At 42.4% G+C, this 15,186-nt stretch overlaps 1 protein-coding gene across 1 annotated transcript in view; it reads right to left on the bottom strand.

Annotated features, from left to right (window-relative positions):
• kiz (kizuna centrosomal protein) overlaps positions 1-15,186 on the bottom strand; it is a 141,452-nt gene that overhangs the window by 22,730 nt on the left and 103,536 nt on the right. The window contains exon 12 of the mRNA XM_078230606.1: positions 14,928-15,024. Within this exon, the coding sequence (XP_078086732.1) occupies positions 14,928-15,024 (97 nt within the window). The remainder of the gene's footprint in view (positions 1-14,927; positions 15,025-15,186) is intronic.

Genomic DNA, 15,186 nt, shown 5'->3' with positions numbered 1-15,186 from the left:
CGCAAGGTGTCCAGAAAATTGAGGATTATCACAATCTCTTCCTCAGCAGGTGGTGCGACCGGACTTCCAGGCAATGGTAGATAGCTCAGTGCATTGGCATTAGCTATCTGAGTCCTGGAACATGCTCTAGGAAGTATTCAGAAACATCCATAGCAAGGTCCAATGCTGTATCTGGGTGAAGGCAATAGGGGGATTGCCTTGTCTTCTTTATAGAGTAGCAGTAGTGCTTTGTGATCCGTTACTATGAAAAACTATCACAGAAGTATTGATGGAACTTTTAAACACCGAAGACCACTGCCAGTCTCTCTTTCTTGGTCTGGGAATACTTTCGTTCAGTGTCTGAGATAGTCCAAGAAGCATACGCAATAGGCTTCAGTGTCCCAAGTCTCCAGTGATGTGCCAGTACCACCCAAACCCATAAGGGGAGGCATCGCATGTCAAAATAAGATCCTTTTTTGGAGTCAAAATGAGTCAATAAATTAGAGGACAAAAGTTGCTGTTTAACACTGTTGAGAGCCCCCAGCTGCTGCTCCCCCCAAGACCACCTTTGATATTTCTGCAGTAGAGCATGGAGGGAGGGGCCAGCAGAGAAGCTAAATTGGGGATAAACTTGCTGTAGTAATTCACCAACCCCAGCAAGGATTTGGGTTCCGTGCAATTCCTTGGAGTAGGTGCCTCCTTGATGGTCCTCACCTTGTCTTCCACCGAATGACCATCCTTGCCATCTGCCCAGATATCCCCAATAGGTCACGGCCCTTACTTGGAAAAACATTTTTCCCTTTTCAGGCGTACCCTGATCTCCGAAACCACCATAAGGCCTCTTCCAGATTCTCTAGGTATTCAAGTTCTGAAGTTCCAGGAACCAATACGTTGTCCAGGTACACCAAAGCCTGAGGTAACCCTTGTAGTCTGTTCTCCATGACCCGTTGAAAAATGGCACATGCAGACGAGACCCCAGAAGGCAGGCGTATGTATTTGTATAGGCCTTTGTGCATATTAATCGCTATGTACTTTATGGAAGGCTCGTCCTATTCAAATTTAAGGCTCATGTCAAACTTTGAAAATGTTTGGCCCCCAGTTAACTAGGTGTACTGGTCTTCAATTCAGGGCATTGGGTACCAGTCAAGCTTAGAAACCCTGTGAGCTTATAGTCTCCACAAAGTCGTATCAACTTATTTGGCTTAAGGACAGGAACAACAAGTGCTCTGCGAACTGTATGGGTCTGATGGTGCCCAGCTTTTCCAGGTGTTCTAGTTTTGACTCTACCTTTTCCAATAGGGAGTATGGAACTGGTTTCGCTCTAATGTACTTGGGCGTAGCATCGGGGACGATGTAAATCTTAGTTTTGACTCCCTTTATTTTCCCAAGCCCTTCTTGGAAGACTTCAGGGTAGTTATTGATGACTTCATATAGTCCCCCTGTGCCTAGCCTAAAGATTTCCAGCTAGTTCAATCTGATGCGTTGGAGCTAGTCTCTCCCATAAGGCTAGGTCCTTGTCACCATACAATGATGAGTGGAAGTCGAGCCGACTGCTGCCTGTAAGTCACTAGGGTAGCCTGCAATGGTTTCCCTGTGTAGGTGGCCAGCCTGGCATTTGTATTTTCCAGGTTCAGGAGTTGAATATCAGCCCAGATGCGATTAAAAGTCTGCTCGCCAATAACGGACACCACAGCCCTAATATCCTCTTCCATTTTTAACTGGTGGCCATTTACTAACAACTCCACCATTATGGGGGCAACCTTTGTCACGGAGATGTGATTTAATTGCATTGTTTCTGGTGATGGGCCTGTCTGCAAGTCACGGTTCGGCACTGGCCTTGGCCTTTTCTCAAAATAGCATTTTGACTATCCCTTTATTTTATCACCTCAATTTTGATCGTCTGCAGCACTTGCAATAATCTGCCATCTGGTATCCGCAAACTGCAGGAATAGGCTTCCTAAGAGTCCCTGACTTTCCTGGACTGCCTGGTGATGCGACTCTGGCTCCGCTGCTGCCAGGGAAGCTGGGATATTTTGCTGATACCATCATGGCATGAACCCCACCCGCCCCCCCCCCCCCCCCCGGCCCACACAATTGAAGGACACTGCAATCTGACATTCCCTTTGTTCCTGAGCTCCTTTCTCTGCATTCTCCAATGATAGGGCTATCTGAATGGCCTTCTTTAGATCCAAATTGAGTTCTGCCAAAAGTTTTTTTTGGACTGTCGCCTCATTAATTCCACAGACTAGCCTATCTCGCAGCATGTTGTTCAGGGGTGATGCGAATTCACAATGCTCTGCCAGCGTTTGCAGCCTGGTCCAAAGATGTGCGGGTTAGATGGATTGGCCATGCTAAATTGCCTCTTAGTGTCAGGGGGACTAGCTAGGGGAAATGCATGGGGTTATGGGGATAGGGCCTGGGTGGGATTGTGGTCGGTGCAGACTCGATGGACTGAATGGCCTCCTTCTGCACTGTAGGGATTCTATGATTCCCCAGGGGTTTGCCCTGCCATGTTAAAGCAGTTGGAGTATTATGGAAGGTTTTGGGTCATATTAGCTTTTAACCAAGTACACCAATTCATTATAGGCTTTAGAGTCAGGAGCTCCCGGATAAGTCAGAGTTTGGGTTACACTGCAGGTTGAGGTCCCACATGCCGTCACTAGGATCACTTTTTGCTTCTCGTCCCCCTCAATACTGTTCGCCCGAAAAAAGTAACACATGAGCTCTGCATACGGGGCCCAATCTTTATTACACACATTGTAGGCTTCAGGTTTCCTGAAAAGAGGGACATTTCTTATTGGAGGATTACTTGTCTCTATATTAAAGATGGTCCAAAGGGAAGAAAAAACTCGCCTTTATTCCTCGATGCCAATGTAATAATCTCACCAAGGCATGTTTTTCCCATACCAATCACCCGTTTATTTACAGTGGTCGTCGAGTGCCACTCAACAGCTACAGCGTGTAGTTAAGACCTGAGTCTATTGACTGCCGGCCTAAGTGGAGTCAGCTGGTTTTAAACCCCCGCTGGCTTTAAACCCCTACAGGATTCCCTGTAGGGCAGGCCTCCACTCGCCTAATAGGAGAGCTCATACTCAATGGGGTCCACAGGGAGATCTATTGATGATTCCCCCAGGGCCATCATAACACACCTCAAACTGCTACCATTAGAAATCTGGTTTTACAAACTAATGAGTATGCTGTTTATTTCTTTGTCCAATTTACAACCACTTTGATTTGTTTTTAACATTGAGGCCTTGCTAGATCACATTTAATATCTTAGCTTTGATAGGTCACAGTTACATTCATTCCTCTTACTAAATTAGTAAAGAGGACCCTGCTTGATTGCTGTCAGTAAGGCCATTAGCTTTTGACAAGCGCGGGATAGACCATTAACCCAGAGATAACAGAAGCCTGTGATGAGATTTAAGACAGAGGTAACAGGCACTAAACATTGTCTGTAAGTATCACAAATGTTATTGGAGGGACTACAGGAGGAAACATGATTGGACGAATTCTGAAAATTCCTATTTGTGGGGTATACCCAGTGGGCTTGGGACCACTCACAGTGCATAAGATTTAACTGGAGGATGAAAAGGAAGGAATGTAGAACAAGAGTTCTATGAAAAGAACACTGGGATAATATAATTCTCAGTTGTAACTTTTAAATTAATGCTCAAGTATTCAAATGCATTAAGTCCTATTTATACCACACGAAAACCACCACTGTTACCAGTACTGTTATCAGTTTTGTATATTTGGAAAGAGTCGAAAAAAGGCTATGACATACACAGATCAAAAAGTTTAAGAGGGGTTGTAATCACCAAGCAGGCAAGGTGCACTTTCCTCCAATAGTTCAGTTTGCCCATCAAAATAGAGCTTCATAACTAGTAATCAAATTATGGCCATCCATGCCGTTATAACATTACCCGAAGGAGAATCAAAAGATTAAAAAATGTTTTGGACCTTTAGAGGCACATCAGAGTCCATTTACTTACAGCACATCTGTTAAAATAAATGCAAAGCATATTAAGTAAGGAGGAGGCCTCTGTTATATATTAATAGGTTAAATTGAATGAGATTACAATTCTGTAAGAGAGTGCAATCACTATGAACAAATCGGGTAAGGTGACCTCCAGAAGCTACACGCCGGATGCACAATTGTATCAAATTTACCCTTGTATCTAAATATCAGTATTTTAGCAAAACATGTCTACACAACCCAGTCGCCTCAGCACATTTATCAACTAAATAGTTGAGATATCCATACAAAAAGAAATGTCCCAGGTTTAATCTCCAGTTTGTTAAGTTGCAAGTTAAACTCAGCTAGGGCAGCAGCAGTAAAACAATTTATCTCCATGCCGGGGTTAAGGGAAGAAAATTATTCAGGATTCCTCCTCTTCATTGCTATTCGGTGAACCGCAATGTAATAATAAGTGCATGCGGGCATTTGGTAATGGCAGGTAGTGGAAGCTCCCACAGTTGAAAAGCCTGTTAACATTCAGTGCTAGCACTCACACATGAATAATAGACAGTTGGGCAAGGTACCTAAAGGAGAGAAACGGAACCATGACCCCACAAGGGAGTCAAGGCCTCCCATAAAAAGGGAAGGGAAAGAAAATAAAAATTATGTGCACTTGAGGGGTTTCTGTTTCATAGAGACAGGGTTTCCATGCTCCTGCTGTAGACTAAGTCAAAATATTATACAAATCAAGCTGGAGGTTACACTCTATGTAGCTTTTCAGTTATTGTAGAAGACTACAATTAAAGTGTTACCGTGGTTACCTGCCATCTTTAATTCCATGCTTCAAAGAAATGCCAATCAGAAAGTAGTCATTATTAATAATTAGCTGAATGTTGAGAAAATGTTGCTACCAATGTTAAACACCATTTATGACTTTGAATAAAATCTTTGTTGATCAACAACAAATGGATTCTGGTCCTATGACAACCTGTTACAATGGGCAAAAGGAATTTTAATGTACTCAAGATAGGGGCTCTGATCAATATTTAAGCTTTCTTTTACATCCATAAAGACACACAACAAAATATTAGATACCCTTTGCAGGAAAAAAAATCAAGTTATGTCATCAATAGTAAAATGTAACTTAACCAAGTCACGTATTGCTATCCAAGTAATAGTGTACATTTGTAAATATACTTCTCACTGCAAAATAAATGTAAATACCATTCGAATATTTGTACCTTGTTCTCTGTTACTTTCTGGGTGACAGAGAATGGGGGCCTACACCTCCATTGCTGATAGCCATCTTTGTGACCTGTAACATGTAGCCCTCTTTTATAATTGCACTGGTCTGAAAAACTATCATGAGGGGGTTTGAAAACATAAAGGATCATGAGGGTAGAATGAGTAAGTGAGACACGGCTGAGAAGCAAAACACAGTGCCGTGGGGCTGGGAAGGGATGCAGAATTGCAGAATGCCGGGCTTTGAAAGAAGACAATGCATATTGTTTAATAGAAACATGGATCGCTGTGATGGTAGTAATTGTGAGACAAACTTTGCCATGGATCTGAATTCCAATTAAAAGGCTTTCACTTGGACAAATGTTTAGTTCAATAAAAGAATTAGAATGCATCTTTCAAAGCAGCATTTTTTAACTATATGATTTACAGCAAGATTTCTGTTCACCACTTCCATCAATAATTTGGATTTAGGATTACTGTCAGTGTTAGAATACAGGGCAAGGCATCTCATCTGAAGGGACAGCCCAGCAGTCTCTGCCACCTCATTTGTATGTGGAGATCTTTAGGCCCGGTATGTGTTCAGCAGAAAGCCCAAGATACAAATGAAATTTGTCATCACACTCTTCCATGTCATTTTGCACGTGATTGAAATGTTTCCTAGCCTATTTCACTGGGAGCTTCCAACCCCAACTGGGAAGACTCCCAGAAATACACATCAAATGCAGATAGAGCAAAATCTCAGCCATATCACCACCTATTTCTCCTCATCAATAAAAACAAACCATATTCCCATAGTGCTGCATAAAGCACAATTTGACCCCAGGAATAAATTGGTTGTTGATGCATTAAACAATAAGTGCCTAGTTCTCTCAAGGTCCAGCACTTTTAATTATAGTTCTTCACCCAATTCCCAGCCCTACTGTGCTATACTCCACAGAGAGGGTGTTAGACTTCAGAAAATTGGCCCCATAAAGTGACCTTGCGCTTCGAAGAAATAATCCTTCTTCCAGAATTATTTAATTCTTATGTGTTTGTATAAATATTAATCAATCAGTTGAATCATAAATCATTGGAGGCAGTTGAAAATCAGTTTGTGCACTTTGATAAAGTTGCTCTGGCACTAGCTGGCTGCTGATTGGTGGCTACTTCCAGTGACAATTGGTTGGTTTTGAAGCTGGTAATTGGTTTGATTTTTGGTTACTGCTTCTTAATTGGAGCTTTCCTACTTGCTTGGCACATGATAAATAACTAACACTTTGAATGTGTGACGTGCATTTTCCCATGCATATTCTACACACAAGACATGCACTATATAAATTAAGGAAATGTGTCAATTGTACACTGACGGTATTGCTATAGTAGGGCCTCTTCCCAAATAATTTTAACTTTTGTTATGCACTTACCAGAAGCTGGCCAAGTCCCCAGTTATCATAGATATCATAGAATCCTACAGTGCAGGAGGTGGTCATTAGGCCCATCGAGTCTGCATGGACCACAATCCCCCCAGGCCCTTTCCCATAACCCCATGCATTTACCTTAGCTAGTCCTCCTGACACTAATGGGCAATTTAGCATGGCCAATCTACCTAACCAGCACATCTTTGGACTGTGGGAGGAAACCGGAGCACCCGGAGGAAACCCACGCAGACATGGGGAGAATGTGCAAACTCCACACAGACAGTGACCTAAGATGGGAATTGAACCCGGGTCCCTGGCACTGTGAGGCAGCAGTGCTAACCACTGTGCCATCGTGCCGCCTCGTGCCTATCCCTTATGTGTGTCTTGAGTAGAATAGCAGGTCATGGATCAAACAACTATCTCTTAACTATTGTCCAATTCTTCCTTGGCAGTTCCTCAGGGTTGAGGATAACTTGCTTCCAATCCGGGGGGCGGGGGGGGGGGGGGGGGGGGGGCGGGGGGGTTCTGTGATAGCTGAGTAGTCCAATCCTGAAACCACAGACTCTGTCAAAGGTGGGGCAGGTGGGGCGCTGTAGATTCTGCATGCTCTTTCTGCTGTTTATGCTTCACTTCCAAATGCTCCATTTGGTGACGCTCAAGGTGGATGGCACCTTCGGAAATGCATTTTCTCCAGCCTGTGCAGCCAAATTTGAGGAAGATGTTTCACAATCTCTCACAACTGACAGAGTCGAAGGCGTTTGCAAGATCGAAGATGGTCATGTACAGAGGTTGATGCCGTTCCCTGCACTTTTCTTGGATTTGTCATGCGCTGGAGGTCCTGTCCATTGTGCCTCATGACAGGCACAAACCACACTGAGACTCAGGGAGGAGTTCTTCAGCTACTGGAAGGTGGTGTTTGAGGAGGATTCCTTGATCTTGGACATTCACCAATAAGGATTCATCCATTCAATGAAGATGTGAGGGTTGAATGCGCCTCCGTGTTGGAGGCAGCTGATACTGTCACTTGCATTATCTTTTCTCATTTACAGATGCCTCCAGAATGGGACCAAGACCCGAGGAAGTGGAGTAAAGGAGGAGAAGGGCTCCCTTTCCAATCCCAACCCCAGCCCCAGCTGCAGCCGCAGTTCAGAATGGAGTTAAGAGGGAATGGAAGAGGAGAGCTCCACACCAGTTGAGGCATCACAGCCTCACCCTCCACCAGCTCAGGTACACATACCTTGGTGAGTTTTATTTATTTTAGCGTATTTTCGCACCCACACTTTTTTTATCCTTTGGGGAATACTGGAGAAATGGTGGAAGGATTCCCGAGCTGATTATCAGCCCTTTGAACCACATTATGAATGCTCCTTCCATGACCAATATTCCTGGCATTGGACTCAAACCCTCCAGCTTCTGGTTCAGCTGTCGGGGCACTACCACTGTGTCACAAAGCCTCTGATGGGCATTGGTGGTATTTTAGGAAGGGTCGCACAATCTGGTGGTCACCGCACAGACACGTGTCCACAGCAGACAGGGGAAAGTCCAGCTGAGTTTCCCGGCTCTTTGAGGACTGCTGGGGAAGAGGCATCTCTGTGGTCCAAGTCCGATGACGAGGCTTTGAAATCGGCCTTCCAACTCATAGTGGAGAGTCAGCCAGAGGCTAAGCAAAATGCAAATTCCTTTTCAAGCTGCCCTCGGCACTTCAACCACTCGCTACTGTAGTGTTGAGCCTTGCAGTCTAATTCTCTTTAGTTTCATTAGATCAGTCACATCTATATCATACGCACAAACCTGTTTCACAGTAAATGACAAAGTTATTGCAAAAATATTGAGAAATCTAACTTTTCCTCACACTTCCAATATGCCTGATGGCAGGTGGCAAAGAGCAGAGAGTTTCCTGATCAGCCACACTGCAGGAGTGACACTGCAATGTCAAACTGCGGCAGTACTTTGGCAAGCATAATCATGGACCAATCCAATGGAAGTCCATGGTCACCAATGTCCTCTTGGGGCATGGTATCTGAAGGAGGAGGAGGGTATTCTGAAAACGCCACTGGCATTTGCTGGTTCTAACTACATGACAATGACCATATTTTTGAAGAAACTGTAAACTCGTGACCTTAGTTATTATTGTATGCTAGTTCAGCTAAATTTTCAATTCTATCTTTTACTTTTTAAAAAATCAGAACAAACTGGAATATGGTAGAGAAGATTTCCAGATTGTTGATACAGGTAGGAAGATGAGCAAGTTTTGTGATTTGATGGTATTGAGGGGCATTCCCGGAGTCTGCAAGCACATGCCCTCTTAAAGAGATGTTAAAAATCCCACAACAGTATAGTGTAGGGGTGCTCTCCTAGCCAATTTTTATCCCTCAATCAATTGGGGAGATGGTGGTAATGTCTATTGGAGTGCTAATCCAAATGTTTAGGCTAGTGCTCTGGAAAACGGGTTCAAATCCTACTATGTCAGCTGGTAGAATTTAAATTCAACTCATAAATCTTGAATAGAAAGCTAGTCTCAGTAATGATGAGCATGACAACAATCATCAATTGTGGAAATCCCTTTGGTTCACTAAAGTTCTTTAGGGAAGGAAGTTGTCCCTTTAGGATAGGAAATCTGCCATGTTTACCTGGTCTGGCCTACATATGAATCCAGTCCCAAAGCAATATAGTTGATTCTTAATTGCCCTCTAAATGGCCTATCAAGTCACCCAGTTCAAGGACAATCATGGAATGGACATTAAATGCAGGTCTTGTAGGTGACGCCCACACTGAATGAAAGAATAAAGATAGAAAACATTAAAAACAGATTATGTGATAATTAGATTCGTTCATAGAATGTGGGTGTTGCCAGCATGATTAGCAAGTAAGTATCACACTGCTGTCTGCAGGAGATTGCTGTGCGCAAATTGGTTGCTATGTTTTCTCTATTACAACTGTAATGACTACACTTCAACACTATTTCATTGGCTGTAAAGCACTTTGGGATGTCCTCGGGTGGGAAAAGGTGCCATATAAATATAAGTCTTTCTTTTCAGCATCTAATAGTAATTTTCACCAATGTTAACCTTGGGAAGTGAAGTGTTTTCTTGCACAGACACAATCAGCGAATAAAATACAATCAGAAAAGAGACTATTATTTATGAGTGATCCAAAAGGCAAGGGCGTAGCAAAGTAATTAAAGCTTCTAGAAAAGTTCTCAAACAGTCAAGATCTTTTAAAATGTTAAAATTCAGCTGTTATGTTCCTCCTTGCATTTAACTTTTAAGATCTTTCTGTCAAACCCTTCCATTGTCCGGTTACCCAGTAACCCTACTGGGAGCAGCTGTATACACTCATTTGCGGTTTACCAGGAAGTCAATGGAGTCTGGACATAAAATGCCCTAGCTGCACAATACCTGGTTTCACTACAAACTTTTGCTAAAGTGTGAAAGTTGCCAGCTGCCTTTTACCCCAACAATCTAATCAACAAAAGTCTTCAGAAATAGAAACAGTATTTTCATGAATGGGACTGGTTGTCAGACATGTACTCTTCAATTGTCAACAGAACACAAAAAGAGAGAATGAATTCTTTCAGAGACCTTGGAAGGCCATTATTGACTTGCAAAGAGGTGCCAGGTTTAATGATGCTGTATTAAAGTTTACATGTAAATAAAGTGTACTAAATGGAAAGCTATAAGAAGCGTAAGTGAATTGAGCTAATAATTCAAAAGGAATGAAGGCAAGAATGACACATATAGATTAGGCTTATGAAGTTAAAATAAACCTTGGTTAACAGTTTATACCATGGCCAGCATTTTACGTTGACTGAGTGGGCGTCCGACCCAGAAGTACGTGAAATCACATGGGAAGATGTGGGGTATGCATCCTGACATCATGGTGCTCACACACAACATTACAGTCAGTGGGACTGTGTGGGAGTCTGAGGCTTGCCTGTCGATAATTAAGCAGGCAATTAAGCCCATTAAGGAAGCAATTGGTGACAATCTTATGGGGCTCGTCCACTTTTACAATTGGATGGGCCAATCGGCCAGGCGACCTTCACATTTTCACAACTAACATCTTCGAGGCGATAAAAACTGTAATAAGACCTTTGCGGGCTCAGGTCCTCTGAGGTCTGCTGTCAGGTGCTTGAATTTGCTGTGTAGATGCAGGTTGCAGCATTTCACTGAGCTTATTTCATTTATACAGTACTGCAGCTCCCCTTGGCAGCCCCCCAACAGCTGTGAGCTTGCTGAAATCTTCTACACCCACCTTGCTCCATGCCCCCCCCCAATCCTGTAACCACCACCCCCCCCCCCCCTCCAATCCTGTAACCCCCCTCCACGCCACCAGCCCCACAGCACCGAGCTTTCCTTAGCATCATTTCACCAGTGAATTTGCCAGCTAGCATGAAATCACAGTTGGGACCCAATCGCACCTGGAAGCGCACATGTTTCCGATCGTGCGTGCCCAACAAGCGCAAGATTCAGACCAAAGTATTCTATTTAGATGCATTCTTCACAAATCACAATTTTAAAAAAAACTTTTCCAAGCACAAATGTGCTCAATGAATAACAAGATATAGTTAGTGTGCCGAGCCCATCTCATCTGCTGCACAGAGATTAGGTCGACAAACTGCTGCTTTCTGCAGAGAGGACTTGGTTGCTGCTGTATTCTGTTTCAATGGCCATTCCCTACCTCCAATGAGTTTACTGCTCCATATAAAATGAGGCTGGTTGCTTTCCCTGTCAGGTCAGACAGTTGCTTTCAGCAATGGCACAACTAGTGCCTGAAGACTGTTTACCTCATGGATGCAAGATCTTGTTAAGATGAACAGGATCAATTTAGATTATGATAAGGAAACTGAAATTTTATGATTTATCAATCTCTTTTTCAGCCTGAAAATACTGGCATGTATATTGCAGGTAAGACTTGTTGAAATGAATCATAGAATCCGTTCAGTCCAGAAGAAGGCCATTCGGCTCATCGAGTCTATACCGACCACAATCCCACCTAGGCCCTATTCCCATAACCCCCCACATTTACCCTGCCAATCTCCCTGATTAGGGTCAATTTAGCATGGCCAATCAACCTAACCTGCACATCTTTGGACCGTGGGAGGAAACCAGAGCACCCGGGGCAAACCCACCCAAACATGGGGAGAACGTGCAAACTCCGCACAGAGGTTGACCCGAGGCCGGAATTGAACCTGGCACTGTGAGGCATGAAAATTTTGAATCATAGAATCCCTACAGTATAGGAGGCCATTCAGCCCATCGAGTCTGTACCGACCACAATCACACCTCGGTCCTATTCCCGTAACCCCACACATTTACCCTGCTAATCCTCGATTAGGGTCAATTTAGCATGGCCAATCAATCTAACCCGCACATCTTTGGAATGTGGGAGGAAACTGGAGCACCCGGAGAAAACCCACACAGACAGGAGGAGAACGTGCAAACGCCACACAGACAGTGACCCGAGGCTGGAATTGAACCAGGATCCCTGGCGCTGCGAGGAATGAAAGTTTTAGTGGAGTTATTTTTTATGATTCCCCTATTAATTGCAGACTTAGTATTTCCATGACTTGCTAAGTGAATTGCAATAGATTTTGTCTTGCGTGTCATCACTGTAACAGACATTTCCAGTTTTATAGAGCAAAGTGTTAAAAACTGATAGTTTACATAGAAACGTGATTTGAGAATAGGGTTGAAAAATTGATGACTGGTTCCCAAGATGGTGCATGAAAGATAACAAGGTAAATTCACTCATGTCATGTTCTCATAAGGAAGCCATACTCAAAGGCAGCGTGGGTGGCTATCAGACCTGTCCTGACACAGCTACAATGCTGTAGCCTCAGTTTTCCGACTCACACATCGTCTGAGTGCAGTTCCCTGCTGGAAGCGCTTACCAGGACGTTTTGAAGTATTCAACTCAGACTGTAGTTGGTACAGAGCCTATTCAGAATCTAATAAATGGTTTACCAGTATAACAAGAGTTAAATGTGAAACTTGAGCACTGGAGATGGTAACAATATAGTAGCAGTCACAAGTTTGAAATATAATTCTACAAACATATGATTGAGAATAAATGAACCAGATTCAGCAACAAAAGTATAACCCTGAAGCCAGCTAAAGATTTTTTCTGATTTGTCTTTACTGACTGTAGGCGAGATTGGCTCTTAATCATGTAAGGTTGCATTTTAGAAGAGTACAAGATTTTAAAAATAGAAACACATTTGAGCAGTGCCAACTTTTCCCACTAGATGTCACAGGTACATTTGTTAATGCTGCAGACAGAGCACAGAATTCACTGGAAATTAACAACAGTGAAAAATAACTCCACAGCATATCGGTAAAACAACAAAACTGGATGAGGCTTAACTAAAGACAAACTTCAGTCCATAAAATTGCCTCTCAGTTTAAAAAGTTGTAAAGGAAGAAAATATCTCTTTAAAAAGTGACAGTTCTATATGCTTTACCATATCCCTATGCCATTCCTTGTATTATTTTATGCTCTGCAATTGCATACCAGATTTGGAGCAGACATTTTGTGTAAAAATCACTTCCAGTGACACCATGAAATAGGACAGTAGATTCAGAGCAGTGCTTCTCATTCATGCTATCACTAGAACTCAACCGTACAATGTCACTGCAGGGTACAATATACAATGTCTGCTTAACGTATTGGTAAATGCAGAGATATCATCTTTCATAACATTAAGTACAGTTGCAATTCAGTAAGGTTTGCTTACCATTTAAAGCTGGATGGCAGTGTGATGTCACATGCTCGCAGTGTGACATAAACACCACGGAAAGGGGGCGGCACGGTGGCTAGCACTGCTGCCTCACAGTGCCAGGGACCGAGGTTCGATTCCTGGCTTGGGTCACTGTCTGTGTGGAGTCTGCATGTTCTCCCCGTGTTTGTGTGGATTTCCTCCGGGTGCTCCAGTTTCCTCCCAACAGTCCAAAAGACGTGCTGGTTAGGTGCATTGGCAATGCTAAATTCTCCCTCAGTGTACCCGAACAGGCGCCAGAGTGTGGCGACTAGGGGATTTTCACTGCAACTTTGTTGCATTGTTAATGTAAGCCTACTTGTGACACTAATAAAATAAACTAAATTAAATGATGAGTTAGCCAAATACACATGGTACCACGTCACGCCAAAAACATAAATATAGTTAAAAGTGGAAAACCACGTCTGGTGCAAGGTAGGTTGTCTGTATAATCTCGGGCAATTCTTTGATTTGCCAGTGAAAGTATAGCATGTGCCATTATTACCAAACTGTTTTCTCACTTCTACTTTGTAAACTTCTCCTGAGAGAGATATATACCTGTGTACTTTTACCTGTGTCATACTGAGGCATACAATGAAAGTCCTTCCTTCCCCAAATAAAATGTCACTCCTTTTTAATGTACCGATAAAATTGAAGCTTCAATGTTATTTTTGCACAATTTAACTGAGTGAAGGAGATGTGGAGAGGATGGCACAGAACTTATCCTTAATTACCATGGACAACTAATGACCGATTAGGGTAAATAGAAATTTGACTCAATATTTTATCTTGGAATGTGGAGTAATCCAACATCAACAATCTATTCAATTAACAGCATTTGTGTGTCACTGGTAATAGTGAGATATGCTGCTCTTTTGCAAATGATAAAGTCATGCCTACAATCAGTCGAGTAAGAGTCTTTCAAAGGAAGATTAATTCTAATTGTCACCATTGTAAAAATCAGTCTATTATAAACATGATTTTTAATGAATTATGATTGCTACAAATGAAGAAGTGTCACTTCATGTGTGTGAGCTGCCAAGTTTAATCTTCAAAAAGATGGTTTTATGGGCGATGACATTGTGAGTCCCACCCACAGATTAAACATGGACAGCTAATCACTGACAACCAGTTACAGTGTAGAAGAACAACAACCTATGGATAGCACAAGTACACAAAGGTTAGGAATAATGACGACTTTGTGCACTCGTTTAATTAGTTTAATTTAGAACATTGCTCCCATAGAGATGTGAGGTTTGTGACTGAAGGCTTGTGATTGTTCAGAATTACCAACTTTTGATCTATTGGAGTGGTAAATGTTGTGAATAATAAAATCAATTATAATTTACAAAGAACGAACCCCAGGGTTTACATTTCTCCTGAAATGTCCAGGAAATTAGACAATACATTTCAGCAGTTTTGTGGAAGTGTATAACACTTCTTTTACTAATAAAAGCAATCAACAATGTAGTATTTGCTGATTAATTGAGCTTTGTGGGACTGTATAACACTTCTTTTCCTAATAAAAGTGATCAACAATGTGGTATTAATTGTGCTTAGTGAAAATTACATTTAATTGCCACTGTCTTACCTTAACTGTGGACTTCCTTCACTGGAGCCAGTTTCACATTTATCCTTATCTTTAACCTTATTTTTCAGCTTCTTGGTGTGCTTCTTTTTGATTCTATCTAGAACAAAACATGAATGAGGCCGAAACAATTATGCGCTATACTATAATAGTGCATATTCAGTTCAGAATACTGAACAGGATTATTCATCATGTGTTTATACTGTTCCTGAGATCTGAGGACTGATGATTCATTTCCATCATGTTACTTTTCATTTTGGGC

Source organism: Mustelus asterias, chromosome 15 (genome assembly GCF_964213995.1).
Source record: "Mustelus asterias chromosome 15, sMusAst1.hap1.1, whole genome shotgun sequence".
Lineage (NCBI taxonomy): Eukaryota > Metazoa > Chordata > Chondrichthyes > Carcharhiniformes > Triakidae > Mustelus > Mustelus asterias.
The sequence above is the reverse complement of the archived record's forward strand: the minus strand, read 5'-3'. Positions and strand labels throughout refer to the sequence as shown.